Source organism: Phyllobates terribilis, unplaced genomic scaffold (genome assembly GCF_046119375.1).
Source record: "Phyllobates terribilis strain yellow unplaced genomic scaffold, ASM4611937v1 Scaffold_4__5_contigs__length_816908805, whole genome shotgun sequence".
Taxonomy (NCBI): domain Eukaryota; kingdom Metazoa; phylum Chordata; class Amphibia; order Anura; family Dendrobatidae; genus Phyllobates; species Phyllobates terribilis.
The window spans coordinates 90376845-90400630 of NW_027362764.1; the positions used below are offsets into that span (position 1 = coordinate 90376845).

At 39.5% G+C, this 23786-nt stretch overlaps 1 protein-coding gene across 1 annotated transcript in view; it reads right to left on the bottom strand.

Annotated features, from left to right (window-relative positions):
- The window catches only part of NRP1 (neuropilin 1), a 199959-nt gene that overhangs the window by 86916 nt on the left and 89257 nt on the right, over positions 1-23786 (bottom strand). Inside the window, 2 exon segments of the mRNA XM_073677632.1 lie at positions 6243-6409; positions 7445-7600. Coding sequence (XP_073533733.1) covers positions 6243-6409; positions 7445-7600 — 323 coding nt within the window.

Consider the following 23786-nt stretch of genomic DNA (forward strand, 5'->3'; position numbering starts at 1 on the left):
TAGTACGGGTTGACACTGTTGTACCCTCGGACTGCAGGGCAGCTTGAACTTGTTTGGATGTTAGTCGAGGTTCTTTATCCACCATCCGCACAATCTTGCATTGAAATCTCTCGTCAATTTTTCTTTTCCGTCCACATCTAGGGAGGTTAGCCACAGTGCCATGGGCTTTAAACTTCTTGATGACACTGCGCACGGAAGACACAGGAACATTCAGGTCTTTGGAGATGGACTTGTAGCCTTGAGATTGCTCATGCTTCCTCAAAATTTGGTTTCTCAAGTCCTCAGACAGTTCTTTGGTCTTCTTTCTTTTCTCCATGCTCAATGTGGTACACACAAGGACACAGGACAGAGGTTGAGTCAACTTTAATCCATGTTAACTGGCTGCAAGTGTGATTTAGTTATTGCCAACACCTGTTAGGTGCCACAGGTAAGTTACAGGTGCTGTTAATTACACGAATTAGAGAAGCATCACATGACTTTTCAAACAGTGCCAATACTTTGGTCCACCCCCTTTTTTAGGTTTGGTGGGAAATTATATCCAATTTGGCTTTAGGACAATTCTTTTTGTGTTTTTTCATTGAAGACAAATTAAATGAAGATAATAATACCAAAGAATTTGTGATTGCAATCATTTTCAGGAAGAAACTGAGTATTATCTGACAGAATTGCAGGGGTGCCAATACTTTTGGCCACCACTGTAGATAGATAGATAGATAGATAGATAGATAGATAGACATTTCTTAAATCATCTTGAGGAAGCTGTAACATTTTTGTGTCAAGTGCCTTTTCCTCCCACTGGAAATTGCAGTAGTTCAAGGGTCACACCGTTCACCCATTAGATATGTCAAGAGGGCGAACTGCTGGATGTTTTGTAAGGAACATCAACATTTTTTGAGGCGTAAAAGACAAGTTAGCAGGCTGTCGGCACGTATAGTGGTATTGTGTCATCCTACTTACAGAAAGGCATTGCTCTGTTGTCAGCCGATATTCCCCAATGAATGCAGCTATTCACTTACATAAAATAATGGTATGAGAGGAGAACATTTTATAGAAAGTTCCCTGACCGTGAATACTTACCACTGTCCTGACCCATTAATCATAGTTAAACCTAAGGTCTGTGAAAAATATAGATTCATTCCCTTTCTTAATAATTCTAGAATTTTCTAATAAAAGTCTCCAGCCATTGTAAAGATATATGAAAAAATGTATCAGACCAACACTTTGCATTTCCTTGGCATAAAAAAAAGTCTCAAAGAGGAATTCAAGGGTGGATATTCACAACATACCAAAACAGAGTTTAATGAAACACTTCCTTAATATAACCCCCCTTCCCAAAAGAAACATTGCCAACATTAAATCTCATGGTGAAGCACAAACGTAATGAATGCAGAGGCTCAAAATGAAGGTTTTCTGAGGTTCTCTCTAACTAAGCACAGAGGAGACAAAGAAAGAAAGAAGGAAATCCAAGGTATCTCAGTGATCCAAGCGAGGACAACTGCAGGTCTAAAGCTAGGACAACAAAGTAGACCTTTGCTAGGCTTAGAACAAATGACAATGTAGCTCCATCAATCAAAGCAACTTCCAACCACCACTATTTTATATTATAATGGACGTGTGTATCACTGAAAGTTGAAACTATCATCTTCCCAATCCAAAAGTATCTGCCCAATTTTTCCATGAAGTCCACCTTCTTGTCCCAAAAACCTACGAACTACAAAAATCATTTCAGTTCAACCTCACATATCAATAAGGTGGGTCTAGACTAAAAGCAGCCATACGCATTGAAACACTAGGCAAGCAGCTATTCATCAAAATCCTCCGCCCCCATACACACACGTTCAGTTTGATGGAGCGTGTATGTGTTTTAAATGAGGAGAGGAGAGTAAACCAATGCCAGACACCCCTGGTTGTGGTTTATCTTCCTTGAAAACAAAAATATAGGCCTTGCTGACCTTTTTGTCCATGACTTAGGTCGATTGAACACCCACCGAAGATTAAAACATACAACAGAAGGTTGGTCGTTCTCGGAGCTTTGGTCTTATGTGCATAACCACCTTTAGATTAGTGCAATCCATGACCGGCAGGTAAAAATCATCATCTTCTGGATCAATGTAACTTCAAACTGAGTTGTTCTCAACAAGAGCAAAAATAATACCTCATAGATAGGCATCAATGAAATATAGAAGCAGACTCAGATCTTTTATCCACAGTGACAGATTCTTAAGATATTGCAGCAATAGCAGCACAGCAGGGAACACCTAAATTAAAAATCTTAATTAAAATATCCTTTGCATCCGGTATTTTATGCATATGATGTAATATGCAAATGTCTCTGCTGTAATTGCTTGGCACATTGCCTCCCAGCGTGATCTGCCTCTTTTGCGTGGAGCAGAATCTCCATATTTTTATAAGCTTTATATGTGTTTTCTTCATTCTTGCTGATTACTTACTTTCATATCTATAAACAAGACCAAGAGTGCATGTACCGTAGAAACAACTGTTAGATCAGCCTAATCCGCCAACTCCCATCTGTCCTGGGATAGGCATCAATTATGGTGACATGAACCAGCACCATAAGGTGGCATCATTTTGATTTTGCTGTACCTTCCTCTATGTACATTAGTGAATTGGCGAGTTTATATAGGTTCTAAAGGGGATCTAAGATTTTTTTTAAATGCCCAGAAAGTAGAGGATGTATGAAAATAATTCATACTTGCTCGGTAAGTCTCCTGCCGCTCCAGATCTGCTGCTCCAGTGGTTGACGGGCTTTATTAGCTGTTCTGCAGTAAGTTTCCATCTCACTTAAGTGGCCACTCATCGGCCTTGTACCAATAAAGCTACTATCCCTGACTATCCCTGATAAGGCCATTAGTAGGTGGCAGAGATCATGTGAGTGGAATCAGAATACCATCAGTGACAAGCTAGGAAGATCGGCTGGAGCACTGAAGTATTTGTGGATCTACTGGGTGACTATAAATTTTCTTACTATTTTAAAGGGGTTGTCCAGGCTTTGGGTACAAGTCTGCAATCACTCTATGTGACTTCAGGTTTGTGTATCCTGACAGGGTGCACATTACACACTGTCAGGATTCTTCTGTGCCATTGGTCATGTGACCGCAAATATGCGATTTGCATACTTCCAGCAACATTTCGACTAGACGTGTCCGGCCTCACTCAATTCACTGGTATTGAGCAAGGCCGCACACGTCTAGTCAGCACGTGACCACATGTATGCAAATTACATACTTTCTGTCATGCCCCCACCCGCTCCCAGCGCTGGTATCGGTGAATCCTGACAGCACGCACACTGCATGCTGTGAGGATTAACAAGGCTGCACAACCCCTTTAATGCTTTCTGTCCATTTTTTTTTTAAATCATGGAAAACCCTATTAAATTCATGAGAATGCCTGTTATTATGGACTTTACTAACTTTTTCAACTTCAGTATATGTGTAAGAAATCTAAAAAACGACAAAAGGCAAGCATGTGCAAATTCAGGATTTTCACTATGAAATACCTGTATCCTAAAGAGAGCTATAAAATCACTAACAGTTTGGTCTCTGTTTCAGTTTCCCTAATAATCTACTAAATTGAGTTATATTATGTGTATGAACCTTCATGGCACTAAAGTGCAGCTTATTATATTAGAAATAGATGTTCAGGTATAATTCTGCATTGGCGTCTCTCCAGAACTAATGAGCCTGGGTCTTATTAGGGTATTTAGAACTGTACTAGTTCAAGGAGCTACAACTGCAAAGTCCCCAGAGTTTACCTAGGCTTGCTTATAAAGGTTAGGAAAAACTCATGTTACAACACTGTGATTTATTAGAAAGAGGTCCCCATTCAGAACCATCATCACCGAAATGAAAGTGTGTACAAATAGCCACCTTTGCTCTGGAGGCACCACTATTTCTGTGTAGTACATGTACAGACCACTGATTTTACTGTGTAATGCTTCATATTTCCTGAGGAGGCACTGCAGGGAAATTAAACACAAGCAGTTGGGTTTCCCAGCAGATGATTGCTAAAGGTCTCAGCTATGGACCACAGTAATCAGAGAACAAAACTATTTCTGTAGAATATATACAGAGAACAAAACTATTTCTGTAGAATACATACAGAGAACAAAACTATTTCTATAGAATATATACAGAGAACAAAACTATTTCTGTAGATTATATATATATATATATTCAGTGGGCACGGAAAGTATTCAGACCCCTTTACATTTTTCACTCTTTGTTTCATTACAGCCGTTTGGTAAATTCTAAGAAGTTCATTTTTTTTCTCATTAAAGTACACTCTGCACCCCATCTTGACTGAAAAAAAACAGAAATGTTGAAATTTTTGCAAATTTATTAAAAAAGAAAAAATGAAATATCACATGGTCATAAGTATTCAGCCCCTTTGCTCAGACACTCATATTTAAGTCACATGCTGTCCATTTCCTTGTGATCCTCCTTGAAATGGTTCTACTCCTTCATTGGAGTCCAGCTGTGTTTAATTAAACTGATAGGACTTGATTTGGAAAGGCACACACCTGTCTATATAAGACCTCACAGCTCACAGTGCATGTCAGACCAAATGAGAACTATGAGCTCAAAGGAACTACCCAAGGAGCTCAGAGACAGAATTGTGGCAAGGCACAGATCTGGCCAAGGTTACAAAAGAATTTCTGCATTACTCAAGGTTCCTAAGTGCACAGTGGCCTCCATAATCCTTAAATGGAAGAAGTTTGGGACCACCAGAAGTCTTCCTAGACCTGGCCGTCCAGCCAAACTGAGCAATCGTGGGAGAAGAAGCTTGGTGAGCGAAGTAAAGAAGAACCCCAACATCATTGTGGATGAGCTCCAGAGATGCAGTAGGGAGATGGGAGAAAGTTCCACAAAGGCAGCTATCACTGCAGCCCTCGACCAGTCAGACCTTTATGGCAGAGTGGCCCGACGGAAGCCTCTCCTCAGTGCAAGACATATGAAAGCCCGCATAGAGTTTGCTCAAAAACACATGAAAGACTCCCAGTCTATGAGAAATAAGATTCTCTGGTCTGATGAAACGAAGATAGAACTTTTTGGTGATAATTCTAAGCGATATGTGTGGAGAAAACCAGGCACGGCTGGTCACCTGCCCAATACAATCCCAACAGTGAAACATGGTGGTGGCAGCATCATGCTATGGAGGTGTTTTTCAGCTGCAGGGACAGGACGACTGGTTGCAATTGAAGGAAACATGAATGGGGACAAGTACAGAGATATCCTGGATGAAAACTTCTTCCAGTGTGCTCTGGACCTCAGACTTGGCCGAAGGTTCACCTTCCAACAAGACAATGACCCTTAGCACACAGCTAAAATAACAAAGGAGTGGCTTCAGAACAACTCTGTGACCATTCTTGACTGGCCCAGCCAGAGCCCTGACCTAAACCCAATTGAGCATCTCTGGAGAGACCTGAAAATGGCTGTCCACCAACGTTCACCATCTAACCTGACGGAACTGGAGAGGATCTGCAAGGAAGAATGGCAGAGGATCCCCAAATCCAGGTGTGAAAAACTTGTTTCCTCATTCCCAAGACGACTCATGGCTGTACTAGCTCAAAAGGTGCTTCTACTCAATACTGAGCAAAGGGTCTGAATACTTATGACCATGTGATATTTCAGTTTTTCCTTTTTAATAAATTTGCAAACATTTCTACATTTCTGTTCTTTTTCAGTCAAGATGGGGTGCAGAGTGAACTTTAATGAGAGAAAAAATGAACTTTTTAGAATTTACCAAATGACTGCAGTGAAACTGAGCGTGAAAAATTTAAAGGGGTCTGAGTACCCACTGTATATATATGGTGATTATGGTCCATCACTAGGACCTTTTGCAATCATGTGCTGGGAAACCCAACAGCGCATGTTTAATTTCCCTGCAGTGCCTCCGCAGGAAAAATGAAGCATTACACACAACCCATATGTAACTTATTTTAACTCTCCAATATATGATACTATACGTCACTCTATGAGAGAGATGGTGACCGGGTAGGGGTCCAGTCTGTATAGAGAAGAACAAAATTACAAAATATATTAACGTTTTGGTTCTAAGTTCTGTACCTTCATCAGAATATTACGGATTGCCGTGAATGGAACAGTATAGGAAGAGTAGCACAAAGGCATAGCGAGCATAGTCTATGGTTTGCTATACCTTTACGCTAAGTTCTCCTCTATATATTTATTTTAACTCTTTGGCATAATATAAGTGGTATGTACCTGTATCCATTCTTTAACTGTATCCTCACCAGGGGTCCATCCATTCTCAATATAGTTGAGTCTTGACCTTTCTGTCGACCAGTTAGTGCTATAATGTGAAGATGCGGTGATTTGGTCGGAAGTTATTTCCCCAGATTCCATCCCAAGGGCTTCTTTGCACACAAAATCTTAAAAAAAAAATCATGATACATAAGATCAGCAGTGTGATTTAGGAATCACCTTTGATACATGTATAACAGGATCTATATCACTTTTTCAGTACAACAAACAGTAGCATGACTATAGTAATGTAGCATGGAAGTCATTTAGTTGTTCATCCATATTGGACATGTGATTTTCTACAGAGGGGTCATCCATGTTGACAAATATAAGTCTCATTTCATTTTTCTATGGATTTCAGGGCTGTCCAACCTGACACCCTTTTCCTGCCAGTGGGCTTAAAGTAATATATGATGTTTTCCTTGTAATTGAGGTCACATATGAAAGCTTTGAAGTTAAGCTGATTTGCTGTTGCTGCTATAATGGATACTAACCTTACTAAATGCTACGAGGTCAGAACATTGCTCTTCCATGACAATAAAACGGAACTGCAGAAGGCCACATAATCTTTTCCAGTTGTTCTCATCCATGCCCTTCAAAAGTTCCAAAACTCCAAAATAACTTTCATGGAAGAGGCTCTGGCATGTTTGTTTAAGTGATATGTACTTAGATAACTGTAACCTTTTTAAAGCGTAACTCCAACTTTCAAAAAACTTTTAACATATCATAATATCATATCAGCAGTTTCGATTGGGTTTGATTATGACTTTGAATGATAAGGAGCTTGGAGAGGCAGGGTTAACACAAGACAGGTTAATCCTAACTCTCCAAACTTCTGATCCTTATTTTCTGGTCTCAGCACTTCATCTACCCTCAGATGAGAGCTGCTACCGTTTAATTTTAGAAACTGGTGGGTTTCCGGTAGAGATCAAAATTTCTGACTTGTCACTAAGAGATGTCAAAAGTTTTTTTGAAAGTTTCGTTACTCTTAAAATGTTTGTATCTATATGTCACACTATTTCTAAGTCATCTAGATAATAACTTCGCCTTGTATAAGAAAGGTGTCATATTCTTCATCTATTCTGTTTTATGCCGAAGTTTTTTCAATGCTTTATATGACTGGCCGCGCAGTAGAAAATATATATATAACATGCCGTGCTGACCTTGTTCTGCATTGCTCTGTAATACGGAATAGTTGGCTGAAAATCCTTCCTTTGCTATTGCATTGTCTGCATGAAAAACAACCGACATGATTCCAGATGAGGCTCTAACTCGCCCCGGGTTGTTCTGTCCACAGTAACGGCCAATGTGAGGACCCACTGTAAGAGAGAGGAAAAAAAATTGGTTAGCAAAAAAATTACATTTAGTAGAAAAATTATAATAAATACAAAAAAATGATTTAGCAACCTTTCCACCGACAATTGTATGTCATGCACACACATATTTATTGTCCTCTGATGAGACGCCACCGTAAAGGTCAGGAAATAGCTTTACTCGATGGTCGCCCACAATAATAGATACAGATCATAAACAAGATAATGGGCTTCTGTCTCTCTGACCTGAGCGAAGAGACCTTCAATTACCTAAGAGATCGTTGCTTTGAATCAGCAACAGCATCTACCATCCGCGCTGTATATTAAGTCTAGATGGAAAAATCGCTGCTATCAGGAGGAAATATAGGCAAAATGAGTTTGAAGTTTGTTAAATAAAAAGATGGAAAAACACAGCTGTATCGGCTAAGCAACAAATCAGTAAAAAGATAGAAATTTACCGAACCCAAAAGTCAATGTTTGCATGTGTAAATTATACAGAGTGAACACACACAAGCCATTTCCCATTATTTTAAGGCATCTGCCCTACTGGACGCTACTCAAAAGAATAAATAAATGTAAGATCTAGAGCTAAAAATATAATAAAAATATAGACAAAAATTCATCAAAAACATACGTACTATATGTTTTAGAGCTACCGTATATGAAGTTGCTAACATGACTTGGGGATGACTTCCCAAGGGTGTTTCCCAATTGGAAAGAATCATCTTGGAACAATCGCAATGTGACTTTCTTAATGGCAGTAACTTTTTACTCACAGGGAAAACGGTAAAAGTTTTCTTTTCCCAGGACTGAGATAGGTCATCAAAATCAAAAAGGAGTGGGAACTACTGACACCAGAGGCGGACATACCAATGGTGCAATCTATTCAGCTACATAGGGGCCCAAGAGGTAAGGGAGAAGGGAGCCCCTTTCCACCTCCAAAGCAGGTGGAATTGGGCGTTATGATGAGCTATTGGACTGTAATGGGCCCTTACACTGTTCTTGCATAGTGGCCAATTTTTGTCTGTGTCCACCAGTGACTGACACTCTTATCCAGTGGCATAAATTGACACTTATGGGCCCCAATGCACAATCTCCAATAGGGTTCCCAATGGTGGCTCAGTGGTTAGCACTGTTGCTTTGCAGATCTGTGGTCATGGGCTTAAATCCCACCAAGGACAACATCTGCAAGGAGTCTGTATGTTCTCCCTGTGTTTGTGTGGGTTTCCTCTGGTTTCCTCCCAAACTCCAAATACATAATGATAAGAAATTTAGATCATGAGCCCCAATGGGGACAGCGATGATGATGTTAGTAAAGTGCTATGGAGTAAGTGGCAATATATAAGTAAGCTAAATAGTAATAGTTTTTTCATACTTGTCAAAGGGACTTTTCCGTTTTCCGTTCCCCTAGGCTCCAGGGCCTGGGTGCGATTGCAACCCCTGCATGTATTATAGCTATGCCCCTGCCGCTACTGATCAGATTGTACCACATCTTCAATCAGATAATTGATGGGGTATCTGGAGCTGGATCTGGTGACCCATCTTTTTCAAATATTTTCAAAGTCTTGAAAAACCTCTTTAAAGTAACTCATTCCATGATTCTGCTGTGAATTGTTGGCAACTTTGAGTTACCGTTGAGCATTAAGGCCTAAGGGGCACTTAGAGTGGCTGACCGAAGCAGCAAAATGACCACCAATTGGCTACATTTCCCACACTTCTATGTGCACAGAACGATCATAACAATGATTGTTCTGTGAGCATAGAACAGTGTGAGATCGGCATCAAACCACCTGTTTGCACAGGACGATGTGCTGCTAAAAAACATGAGTCTTAAGTCTGCCTAAAAATATCTCACCCAAAGAAGGAGTGTTTTGCTCATTCATTAGGTGATTGCAGGCCTGGTTTAGACAGACCAAAAATGTGGAAACAAGCATTTGTAGGAACTCTTATTCTCGATTATCGGCGGTCTGTCTAAATGGGCCCTTAATGTTCTAGATTCCATCTCTCACAATTGATCATATTATTCCCAGGTTGTAAAATAGAAGAGGTGCACTGTAATCAGTCTCTGGTCCTTGATAGTTGAGCCCAGTTGGTGTCGTTGGCACAGTCGAGGACTGATGTACATTATTAATGTGAATCTTATGATACTGATGATGATGAGAGCCCTTATTGTCCATATGGGGGGAAAAGATGCCTCTCTAATAAGGTATAAATTAGAGAAATGCAGAATCGTCCAATTCTATTCAGAATAATTGCAGCATTGTGTTTTATTAAAGTTGAGTTTGAAATAATCTAAAATTACATTAAAATAAAAAAAACCTGTAACTTCTAATCTGTATTAAGTCTATATAGAGGAATTTCTTTAGACCGCAGCAGTCTCTATGGCCATTTAGTATTAATGTGAACTGTTAATTAGCTCCCTTTCCTTACAGAAAAAACCCCCATACAGACACAGTCATAAAAATGGGTTGAAACCACTTAAACAATAAATGTCAGCAGCTGAACTCAGGTGCCTTCTTTGAAATATACACAAGTCAGCCATTGAAGGGGAAACAGAAGAACACTGTTGGGTTGGGAGCTGTGATTGAAGACCCCGTTTGTGACTCACTGGCTTATAATTTTCATGGAATCATTTGGGATGTCTACATTTAGTTGGGCTGGATTTTGCCCTCTGGACATCTCAGTACTTTGCTGTGTCTGTGATTATTATATGGTCAGGAGTCGCAGAGACAACACCACACAAAGGAGTATTGAATTTCTAGGAATGGGCATTCCCAGTCCAGCTAATGCAATATTGATCAGTGGTGAGCCGGATAATGCACAAATTATTAATAAAGCACATACCAGAAAATATCTGTCTGTCTATGTATCTACAGTGGGTACGGAAAGTGTTAAGACCCCTTTAAATTTTTCATTCTTTGTTTCATTGCAGCCATTTCGTAAATTCTAAAAAGTTCATTTTTTTCTCAATAAAGTCCACTCTGCACCCCATCTTGACTGAAAAAAAAAACAGAAATGTAGAAATTTTTGCAAATTTATTAAAAAAGAAAAACAGAAATATCACATGGTCATAAGTATTCAGACTCTTTGCTCAGTATTGAGTAGAAGCACCCTTTTGAGCTAGTATAGCCACGAGTCTTCTTGGGAATGATGCAACAAGTTTTTCACACCTGGATTTGGGGATCCTCTGCTATTCTTCCTTGCAGATCCTCTCCAGTTCCGTCAGGTTGGATGGTGAACGTTGGTGGACAGCCATCTTCATGTCTCTCCAGAGATGCTCAATTGAGTTGAGGTCAGGGCTCTGGCTGAGCCAGTCAAGAATGGTCACAGAATTGTTCTGAAGCCACTCCTTTGTTATTTTAGTTGTGTGCTTAGGGTCATTGTCTTGTTGGAAGCTGAACCTTTGGCCAAGTCTGAGGTCCAGAGCATTCTGGAAGAGGTTTTCATCCAGGATATCTCTGTACTTGGCCGGATTCATGTTTCCTTCAATTGCAACCAGTCGTCCTGTCCCTGCAGCTGAAAAATACCCCCATAGCATGATGCTGCCACCACCATGTTTCACTGTTGGGATTGTATTGGACAAGTGATGAGCAGTGCCTGGTTTTCTCCACTCATACCACTTAGAATTATCACCAAAAAGTTCTATCTTCGTCTCATCAGACCAGAGCATCTTATTTCTCATAGTCTGGGAGTCCTTCATGTGTTTTTGAGCAAACTCTATGGGGGCTTTCATATGAGGAGAGGCTTCCGTCGGGCCACTCTGCCATAAAGGCCCGACTGGTGGAGGGCTGCAGCGATAGTTGATTTTGTGGAACTTTCTCCCATCTCCCTACTACATCTCTGGAGCTCAGCCACAGTGATCTTGGGGTTCTTCTTTACCTCTCTCACCAAGGCTCTTCTTCCACAATTGCTCAGTTTGGCAGGACGGCCAGGTCTAGGAAGACTTCTGGTGGTCCCAAACTTCTTCCATTTAAGGATTATGGAGGCCACTGTGCTCTTAGGAACCTTGAGTAATGCAGAAATTCTTTTGTAACCTTGGCCAGATCTGTGCCTTGCCACAATTCTGTCTCTGAGCTCCTTGGGCAGTTCCTTTGAGCTCATGATTCTCATTTGGTCTGACATGCACTGTGAGCTGTGAGGTCTTATATAGACAGGTGTGTGCCTTTCCAAATCAAGTCCTATCAGTTTAATTAAACACAGCTGGACTCCAATGAAGGAGTAGAACCATCTCAAGGAGGATCACAAGGAAATGAACAGCATGTGACTTAAATATGAGTGTCTGAGCAAAGGGTCTGAATACGTATGACCATGTGATATTTCAGTTTTTCTTTTTTAATAAATTTGCAAAAATTTCTACATTTCTGTTTTTTTCAGTCAAGATGGGGTGCAGAGTGTACTTTAATCAGAAAAAAATTAACTTTTTAGAATTTACCAAATGGCTGCAATGAAACAAAGAGTGAAACATTTAAAGGGGTCTGAATAATTTCCGTACCCACTATCTATCTAGCAAAAAATGGCAGCACTCCAGATGTGGGATAGTGGAAAAAATGTGGTCTTTATTCACCCATGTATGTGTGACGATTCGGCTCTTCAAACTCTGTGCCTTTCTCAAGCCATCTATCTATCTATCTATCTATCTATCTATCTATCTATCTATCTATCTAGTAATGAATGGAGACAGCACACCAAGTAATATGGCAAAAAAAACACAGTGGTTTATTAGCCCATAGTGGCAGTGGCAACATTTCGGTTCTGAGGTATGAACCTTTCTCCTACCATAGATATTTCTTAAGTTATCTATCTATTTGTCTGTCTGTCTGTCTGTCCGTCCGTCCATCCGTCCGTCTGCCTGTCTGTCAATCGAGGAAACAGAGGTTGCACTCCAAACATAGCAAAAAATGTGAAAAAAAATGTATTCCATGCCAAATGTACGCAATGTTTCGACGAAAGGTGTCAGCCTTTCTCAAGTTGAGAAAGGCTTACACCTTGAGCCGAAATGTAGTGTACCTTTGGCATGGAATACATTTGTTTTCATGTTTTTTTTTATATTCTTGGAGTGCAACCTCTTTTTCTCTTTTACTATAATACATTATTATTATCCATTGGCCAGTAGATTTGGAAGACAGCACCCACATTTTGCAAGACTGGTACAACTCCACTTTCTTTTTTCTTTTATCTATTTATCTAGCTAAAGTATCTATCTATCTATCTATCTATCTATCTATCTATCTATCTATCTATCTATCTATCTATCATCTATCTTTAAAAAAGATGAAGGCAGCACTCCAAAGTCCAATTTTCAGTGATTTATTGACCCATGGTCCCATGGTGACAAGACAACGTTTCGTTCCAAGTATGGAATTGGAACAAAATGTTTCCTTATCACCATGGGTCAATAAACCACTGAAAATTGGACTTTGGAGTGCTGCCTTCATCTTTTTGAAAATAAGTTGAGGTTTGGTATTGCGTGGAGGGCTTTGCAGCCCCTATATCTTTTTTTCCTCTGCTAGTGCTGAACCTCTATTTTTGTATCTATCTATCTATCTATCTATCTATCTATCTATCTATCTATCTATCTATCTATGTTTTTATTTATTTATCCATTTATCCATCTAGTTTGTCACTGGCCCCAGTTCATACATATAATTTCTATAATACTATATTTGCAAGACCTTGCTAGTCAAATTAAATCTATGAGCCATGGCAAATCATCCACTTACATTGCCAGTGTATCTATTATTAACGCTTATAATTAACAACTTCAGCCCAAATGTCTAGTCAGAGATGAGAGGAAGTAATTAAACTCGGCTTATCTCTCTGTAGCTAATTATATACTTATATTTATATGACCTTTCCCATTCCAGTTTATGGAAAAGGCTCCAACCATGTAATGTCAGCTCGGGAAACAAGGAACAACAGACGGCTCCTGATCGATGGAGATGTATGAGGAGGGAATCTATAGGCATGATGGTCTGTTTGCAGATTAATCTATACAAAGGACGGGTCTATGTGGTCAATAATTATGGAGGAAGGTAATCCTATTAGAGTCGCTGTAATTCTAGAATTATTTTTTTACAGGGAACACATTGCTTGACCCTAGAAATGGCCACAAATTACACAATGAAACTTTTTGGGCTCAGATGAATCAAATAGATCTATGTCTTCTCCTATTCAAGATTATGTCAAATTTTCATGCATCAGATGGACCGCTGGTTCTGTCGAAATCAGTGGTTTCAGTTGAATTTCCTAAAAGTATATGGGAGCATTCAGAGTCCATTCAACAAGCATCAACACGCGCATGTTCTCAAAATGACTCTGATTTTTTTTTTTTGCCTAAACCTGACTTTATAGAAAATAATTTTCCCCTTTAAATAATTTTTCATTTTTTACCTCTCCAGTTTCATCTAGCTGAATATGATCATGGACAATGGGCAAGTAGAATCCTAGTAACAAAATCAATTAAATTTCATTGCTAAGTACAATTCTTCTATCGACCGCACGAAACAAAAGGTTAAAGTAACACCGTTTATATTCCCTATAAATCTGATCTGATTACTTTCAGAGATAATTGGAGAAGCTGCGATTTCTGTTCTTAAGTGTTGTCATATCATCACGGCTGACTTTTTCTTCATTAAGCATACTTCCTGATATAAAACCAATAAAAAGTAAAAATGGAGAAATAAAACTAGAAGTAATAGAATCTCTGTAGCTGGCGGTAGGCAATATACAAGAGTCAATTGAGCCCTCTAATTTTTTGGGGGGATCGACTGATAAACTAACATATAGGGGGTCTCCTGCGTTGCTCAGGATTTCAATATTCGACTTCTTGTGCCCGCCTATGCCACTCTCTTTCCATAGTAGTACAGATGTTCATCTTTTCTCCTGCAAGTAAGATGTTAGGAAGTATAAAGCAAGAACAGGACGGCAACTTCTTTTGAGTTTTTACTGTATGTAGCCCTAATTTCCATATTGACCAAAAAATGTTGTATACATTGTAAAATTTATGTTCTGACGCAACAGATTTTTTTGTTCACTTATTAGCCACGATTTCTGCCTCGTTAGGTTGTGTTCCCACAATGAATTTTTGACGCTGCGTCTTTTCGCTGCATCAAAAACGCAGAATCTTACAGTTCCAGCAAAGTGGATGGGATTTATAGATATTTATGCAACTTGTCAATTTTTTTGCCGGCTACGCTGAGTTTTCGATGAGGATTTTCCCCATAGATTTTTTATAGATGTAGAAAATCTACAGGTAAAACACTCATATAATACGGAATGACTGTATCAATAGAGTTTTGTCCAAGCCAAAGTATCAAAAACAAAAGAGCTTAATTTAAAACATGACATGACAAAAAGAGACAAAAAAGGCAGCGATAGAAACTAGAAAAAAAAGTAAGAAAACGTACTCAAAAACTCAATGAAAAAAACCTAATAACCTAATTTAGCTAATAGGTGCAGAAATACTGTAGAAAATCTGCAACACCAAAAACTCACCAAATAATCATCATGACAATGATCATTGGGAAAATGATGCAATATATATTTACCCCTTTAAACGGTACAATTAAAGATAGAAGCTACAATTCACCCAAGTTGTAATATGACACCAATAGATTCAGGCACCAGATGGAGGCATGGGAAGGTGCCACAGGGGGGATCCATGTGCCTCCATGCAGCCTCTGTTGTGCACATGTGGTGTTTCACCAAACTTAGTGCCATAACCATCACTCCTGCTCAGGCTCGGACTGGCCGACCGGAGAACAGCAGAATCCTCTGGTAGGCCACCCCTGTGAAGGCGTGCTTATGAGTATTGTTATTACACTTGATTCTTATTGCAGAAAAAGGTATAATTAATTAAACAAGCTGGCCAAATTATTATTACATAGAAGCAAAAGTAAATTTGTGTACTAGGGTCAGGTTATTTTTGCATGTAACTGAACAGTGAACCCCAAGAATCACTGTTACTGGTGGCCTTTGCCAACCCTGTCCGACACTGCTCCTGCTCTTCACTGTGCTCAGTGTTAAAGGGGAATGACCCTTTAGTGTTTAAAGCTGCTCTTAAAGTCACCACCTCCTTAAAGGATAAGTGATAACTTGCTGAGTGGTGGGGGTCTGACCACTGGAATCCCCACCCATCCTGACAATTGGGCTCATCATATACCTGGATATGAGTACCAGTCCATTCATTCTCTATGGCACCGCTGAAGATAGCTGAGTACAACATTTATCTTTTTCCAGTAGTCCCAAAGAAACGCATGCTCGGGAATAACCTTTTAAAGGAGGTTAAACAGGACTTAATAAACATGGCAATTTTCTTCTGGAAATAGCGCCACATATGTCCGAAGGCCATGTTTGGTATTGCATCTAAGCTCCCTTTACTATGGGGTAGAAATGCACACAAGATCTGCAAACAGGTATGGTGCTGTTTTTGGAAGATAAAGCATAAAATATAAATTGATTTGTAACTTTTCTCTTATATGGATGGAAGTTACAAGGAAGCTGCGAACACGCAAATAATTGGCTGCAAAATATTGCTCCTCTTCTTTCACATTGCCTATAAATCTTACAGCGATTGTCCTCTGATTGCATTACCAGATCTTTTACGTTTTGAAGTATTGCTTTATTAAGCTGTTCACGTTTTTTTATACTTCTCTCCTGTTTGGATTGGTCCAATTGTAAGAGGCTCCGTTCCATCATTTCTATGTACACATTACTTTCAGAAGTGCAAGTCCCAATGACAGCAAAGTTAGACAAGAGGCAGAGGAAGTTGAGATAAAAGAGATTAATAGAGTGTTTAATTTGCTATGGCATTACCATCTATCGGCGCTCGGAGACACTGCTTTCTGTGCCTTCATTCACAAGTGTGTTTATTTTATTGACTTTAGCGTTGATGTCATGCCAAGGCGATCGCTCCGATACTGTATTCATACCCTAAATTACATTTCACTCTCAATATTACAGGGAGGAGAACTAGGGCTACAAACAATATGGATTGTTTTTTATTTTGTATTCTCATTACTGCTATTATTATATATAAAATATAAAACAAAAACTACACAACTTGCAACAAAGTAATAACAAACCGCTATGTCCATTCACTGGACCTCCACCCTCACCCTGCATTTACTAGATAGTCCTGTAATTACCTGGTGCTTCTTCATGCCTCATTGAGGTCACTATTTCACCACTGACACTCCCGTGAACATAAACCTGAGATCTGACCCTGAAACTTCAGAGATTTTAGGCACATCTCAGGGTCTGGGGATTTATAGCTGAATGTACAGGGTCATCCAGACCAGGCATCCGTCTATCATCTTACTGCTGTGATGTCTCTTAGCTGTTACTATGTATTAGTACTTACACCTAGTGATTGCATGTAGACATAGTGGATTGGGTGTGAATTGTAAAATCACATGGAAACACTGCTGGGAAAAATCATTGAAAATGGTTGGAAATGGCACTTGTATAACGGATATACACTGTGTTCCGAATTATTAGGCAAATGAGTATTTTGATCACATGATACTTTTTATACATGTTGTCCTACTCCAATCTGCATAGGCTTGAGAGGCAACTACCAATTAAGTAAATCTGGTGATGTGCATCTCTGTAATGAGGAGGGGTGTTGACTAATGACATCAACACCCTATATAAGGTGTGCTTAATTATTAGGCAACTTCCTTTCCTTTGGCAAAATGGGTCAGAAGAGAGTTTTGACGGGCTCTGAAAAGTCCAAAATTGTGAGATGTCTTGCAGAGGGATGCAGCAGTCTTGAAATTTCCAAACTTTTGAAGTGTGATCACCGAACAATCAAGCGTTTCATGGAAAATAGCCAACAGGGTCGCAAGAAGCGTGTTGGCCAAAAAAGGCACAAAAGAACTGCCCATGAATTGAGGAAAATCAAGCGTGAAGCTGCCAAGATGCCATTCGCCACCAGTTTTGCCATATTTCAGGGCTGCAACATTACTGGAGTATCAAAAAGCACAAGGTGTGCGATACTCAGGGACATGGCCAAGGTAAGGAAGGCTGAAAAACGACCACCTTTGAACAAGAAACATAAGATAAAACTTCAAGAATGGTTCAAGAAATATCTTAAGACTGATTTCTCAAAGGTTTTATGGACTGATGAAATGAGAGTGACTCTTGATGGGCCAGATGGATGGGCCAGAGGCTGGATCAGTAAAGGGCAGAGAGCTCCACTCCGACTCAGACGCCAGCAAGGTGGAGGTGGGGTACTGGTATGAGCTGGTATCATCAAAGATGAACTTGTGGGACCTTTTCGGGTTGAGGATGGAGTGAAGCTCAACTCCCAGACCTACTGCCAGTTTCTGGAAGACAACTTCTTCAAGCAGTGATACAGGAAGAAGTCAGTATTGTTCAAGAAAAACATGATTTTCATGCAGGACAATGCGCCATCACATGCATCCAACTACTCCACAGCGTGGCTGGCCAGTAAAGGTCTAAAAGAAGAAAAAATAATGACATGGGCCCCTTGTTCACCTGATCTGAACCCCATAGAGAACCTGTGGTCCATCATAAAATGTGAGATCTACAGGGAGGGAAAACAGTACACCTCTCGGAACAGTGTCTGGGAGGCTGTGGTGGCTGCTGCACGCAATGTTGATCGAAAACAGATCAAGCAACTAACAGAATCTATGGATGGAAGGCTGTTGAGTGCCATCATAAAGAAAGGTGGCTATATTGATCACTAATTATTTTGGTTTTTGTTTTTGCATGTCAGAAATGTTTATTTCTAAATTTTGTGCACTGATATTGGTTTACCCGGTGAAAATAAACAAGTGAGATGGGATTATATTTGTTTTTTATTAAGTTGCCTAATAATTCGGGACAGTAATAGTTACCTGCACAAAGAGATATCCTCCTAAGATAGCCAAATCTAAAAAAAAACCACTCCAACTTCCAAAAATATTAAGCTTGGATATTTATGAGTCTTTTGGGTTGATTGAGAACATAGTTGTTGATCAATAATAAAAATAATCCTCTAAAATACAACTTGCCTAATAATTCAGAACACAGTGTAGAGTATTAGAATTATGGGAAGAGACTCCTTTGTGATCTTTTTTTTAAATGACAACATTTAGTATCAATCTATAGCCTTCATATCTATCTATCTATATCTATCAATCTATCTATCTATGGATCTTTGTGCACATGTTAAGTATTTGCTGCACACATTTGTGCACCAAAAATGTGTCCCTGGGCATCTATCTATCTATCTATCTATCTATCTATCTATCTATCTATCTATCTATCTATCAATATATATGTATATATCTATATCCATATCTATCTATCTATCTATCTATCTATCTATCTATCTATCTATCTATCTATCTATCTATCTATCTATATCCATATCTATCTATCTATCAATATATATGTATATATATATATCCATATCTATCTATCTATCTATCTATCTATATCCATATCTATCTGTCTATCTATCTATCTATCTATCTATCTATCTCTATATATATCTCTATCTATGTATCTATCTATCTATCTATCTCCATATCTATCCATTATCCATTATCTATCTATCTATCAATATATATGTATATATATATATATATATATATATCCATTATCTATCTATCTATCTATCTTTCTGTCTGTCTCTATATCTATCATATCTATTTATCTATCTATCTATCTATCTATATCCATTTCTATCTATCTATCTATCTATCTATCAATATATATATATATCCATATATATCTCTATCTATCTATCTATCTATCTCTATATATATCTCTATCTATCTATCTATCTATATCCATATCTATCTATTATCTATCTATCTATCTATCTATCCATATATCTATCTATCTACCCCATATCTATCTATCTATCTATCTATCTATCTATCTATCTATCTATCTATCTATCCATCTGTCTGTCTCTATATCTATCTATCTATCTATCTATCTATCTATTTATCTATCTATCGTTCTATCTTTTTATTCCCCTAATTTTACATACTTTGTACATATTTTTATTTCTTCCATACTTTTCTTTCCTTCCAATAAATAATATGTGAGTGCTTTTATCCATCCGATGTCAGGATTTCTTGGCTAGCGTGACAATGGCTACTTGTTTTCCACCCTAGGATGTGTGAGTGACAAACTGGTGATGTGTTCCGGCTCCAGCATGAGGTGAGAAACTTTAATCAACGTGCCGGCTGCAGATTGCTTCAGCAAGAGACCTACAGCTGCGGGTGTAAAATAATATGTTGTGAATCTCAGGGAAGGGATTTTTAGCTAAATGAGGAAGCCGGGCACCTGTGCACGTTCACTCTGCGCCTGACCTTAGTGGAGAGGACGTGTGCATGTTTGCTTGGTTTTTACATTTCTACAGGTGGGTCCTTGTCCTGATCGTTTAGTCTTATGACCTAATTCCGGCAATAATATTTTTTAGATGAGACCCTGAGGGTTATATGCAAATATGTGCATTGGAGTCTATGAATAATGCATGCTAGAGTATCAAGTGAATATCATGGTAGTTAATTAACTATCTAGAAAAGTGAGCCACAGGTAAAATAGAATTGAAATTGTTTTCTACCACACAAAACAAGAGCATTCATAAACATTCGGAGATGCGGCTTCGCTGAGGGCTGCATTAAAGGTCACCTTTTACTTTTAGATGAGCAGAGAGATACCTTAACAATGGCCCATGCGGCACGTGGAGAAGGAGAAGCACCTAGCCATATGTGGATCCAGTGTCAGACTGAAGAACATTGGGCCCACCAGAGGATTTGATTCTGAGGGCTCACCTTTCTCCCCCACTCAAGAGCCCCATAGCAGTTGAAAGGTTTGCACTATGAACTCTCCTGAGGGAGAAGCTAGGGCCCACCGGAGGATTCTCCGGTTCTCTGGTGGGCCAGTCCAACCCTGTGTGGATCCATCCTACCACGCAGGTTGGCTTCCTAAAGGAGGATTACTATGTAATGGACAATTAGGATTTCTAAGCATCTACCACTGAGGGATAATTTGTGGGTCTCACTAATTTCAGGGGGGATATTTCAGCATTCATTTATTTGATATGGACAGTATAAGGTTAACTAATGAAGAATGCCCCACGATAACGTCACATTACCCCACATTTCTCATATGATATTTATAGTATTGGCATCTTCTTTTGTAGCAGAGAGGGCATTTGGTCTCTCTCACACCATACCCATGTGCAACTGGTACTTCTGCATCTTCTATACGTACGCCACATGCATCACCCCGTGGAGCCTAGTCCTTCCCTAAGTTCACACATCCGTTCCAAAATCCATATCAAAATCAGCTTCAAATACTCTTTGAATACTATTCCTATTCATTTCACTGGAAAATCCACTTTGCGGTTGATATAGCTAGTTTTTTTTTTCAGAGCTTTTTTTTTTTTAAGTTTTTTTGCAATGAGATTTTGAAAATATCGCCTTGGAAAAAAAATTAACAGAACACTTCTTTAAGGCGGATTCCTTGTAGAATCTTCTCCAAACTTGACGTTGTTAAGTCAAAAGTCACAAAATACAGTGTAGAAAATAAGTCTTCAAAGAACCGTTCAATACCTCTTCAGGAGAAAAAAAATGAAAAGAAAACTGACAATAAAAAAGAAGCGTTTCTTAAAGTGGATTTCTATTGGAAAAATGTTCTAAGCCAGGGACGTCAAACTCAAACACAGAGGGCCAAAATGAAAAACTAACCATACTGACCAACCAGTATATAGTATAATGGGCCCGACATAGTCCTCCATACAGAATAATGGGCCCCACACAGTCCTCCATACAGTATAATGGGCCCACATAGACCTCCATATAGAATAATGGCCCTACATAGTCCTCCATACAGAATAATGGGCCCCACATAGTCCTCCATACAGAATAATGGACCCCACATAGTCCTCCATACAGAATAATGGGCCCCACATAGTCCTCCATATAGAATAATGGCCCTACATAGTCCTCCATACAGTATAATGGGCCCCACATAGGGTTGGCGGTTCTGGTGTCGCGGGCCAAACATAATCACCCTGTGGGCCAGAGTTTGACATGCATGTTCTAAGCTCTCAGCAAGAAGAGCCTTATGGTATGTGCAGACGATCAGTGTTCGCTGCAGATTGGACACAGCACAAGTGCGCTGTGTGCAATCCGCAGCAGCCAGATGTTACAGCATAGTGGATGGGATTTTTAAAAATCCCATGCCCACTATGCGTCTGCGGCACACCCACGGAAACAGACATGCGGCGCGTCTTTCCAGACCGCAGCATGTCTATTTCCTCCTGCAGGTCTGCATGCGGGCTTTCCCCATAGACCTACCTTCTATGGGGAAAGCTCGCCTGTTAGAAAAAAAAAAAAATCATCCACCGCTCATTTGCATAATGAGCGGAAGCCAGAGGTGACTTCTCGGCCGCCTCGGGGCTGCAGCCGGCTCCAGATCGTCTGCACATACCATTAGGGTATGTACACATGAGTCTTTTTGCTGAGTTTTTGGTGCAGAAACTCCCAAGTATTTGAAGAGTTTTGCGTTTTTGAGGAGAATTTGGAGAGTTTCTTCTCAGTTTCTGCTCCAAAATCTCTTCTGAAAACTTAAGAGACAAAGCTAAATTTTTGAAGAGTAATCATGAAAGTTAAAAAGCAACTTTGCCATGGCATGTTTCATATCCAGATCTTACAGAAATGATGACAGACAGAAGATTTCATTACCAAGAAGCTTTTTTCCAGAGGAGAACTCCGATAAGCCAAACTATGGGCACCTGTAGACCTGATTTTCAGAATACTGGTGCTTAGGTATGGCATTACTGACACGGGCGTATGACTTGGGAGATCTCTTTGCATATTACTTCCCTGTTTTTTGCATTCAAGTATATATTGGGGTAAGTTATGGCAAATAATTGACAATGGGACTTCACATGGTTCTGTTATAGAAAAGGCGGGGTAATTATAGGAAAGAAAGAAGTCCATTTTAGCAGTGTAACCTTGGTCATTGTTGTTCTGTGAATTTCATTAATATGATTCGGAGTTGATACAGTTCCTCACACCCCTGTTGCCATGCGAGCTTCAGCTATATAACACATAGGATTTCTATTATTCTGAGAACTAATTAACATGTAAGAACTCCGTCAATGTTCAGGGAAGGAAATGTTCTTGACTGTAATATATTGCTCTGCAGAGGTGAGAAATGTCATTAGCTGCTATAGACAGCAGAAATAAATGAATTTCTGGTTTGTTTCGGAAATCTTCTTTTGCAAGAAAGTGGGGTAAACTTTGGCAACAAAAATGATACTAAACCTGGATGTGCACGGTAGAGCAATTGTGGCTATTTTCTTTGCAGATTGTTTGCACAAGCTCCATACACTTTTTACGAGTGTGTTAGTAAGTAGGCTTAAAAAAGTTACAATATGGCGTAAAAAATAGAATTTCTTGAAAAGTTTTCCAAAGTTTCTTAAAGTTATGAACAGCAAACCTGCTATACACATAAAAAAAAAAAAGCTTTGAAACCCGGCCAAAGTACTTGTTTATTAACTCGGTATTGTACTGGATAAGGCAAAAACTGTTACACTTCTACCTTAGAGACTCTACTGATTTGCAGAATGGGGGATTTGTGTCTCCTGACCTCAAGACGTTAGCCAGGAGGAGTTAAATAGAGAGCAGGTCGCGCATATGCCCTGTTGCTCTATTCTAGTCAACGACATTGACCAAACAGTCGGGCACAGCTCAGCGGAGAACGAGTGTAACAGGTTCCCATCTTGGCGATTAGTCGGAGCCATAATGGTTGGACCTACACTGATCTAACAACTATTACCTATAGGGCTCGTGCACACTACTGTAATAATCGGACTAGTGCTATCCATCATTTTGATGGATAGTATTCGTCTCGATGTTATTCTTTGGCACCGTGCACATGTCTGATTTTTTCCTCAGACAGAGGAAAAAATCGCAGCGTGCACAATTTGCCTCCATTAATCAGATAGAACTCGCCCATTCATGTCTATGGGTCCATTCAAAACATTGGATCGCACTTGGGAGACATCTGAGTGCGGTTCGATTTTCACAGACACACTGAATGGTGAAGATGGGTAGATTTTTTTAAATTCTCCACATCTGAGAAAATTGGATCACACTCTACGCAAAGTGTGATTAGCATAGTCAGACCGAGACAAAATCGGTCGAGTGACCCAAGC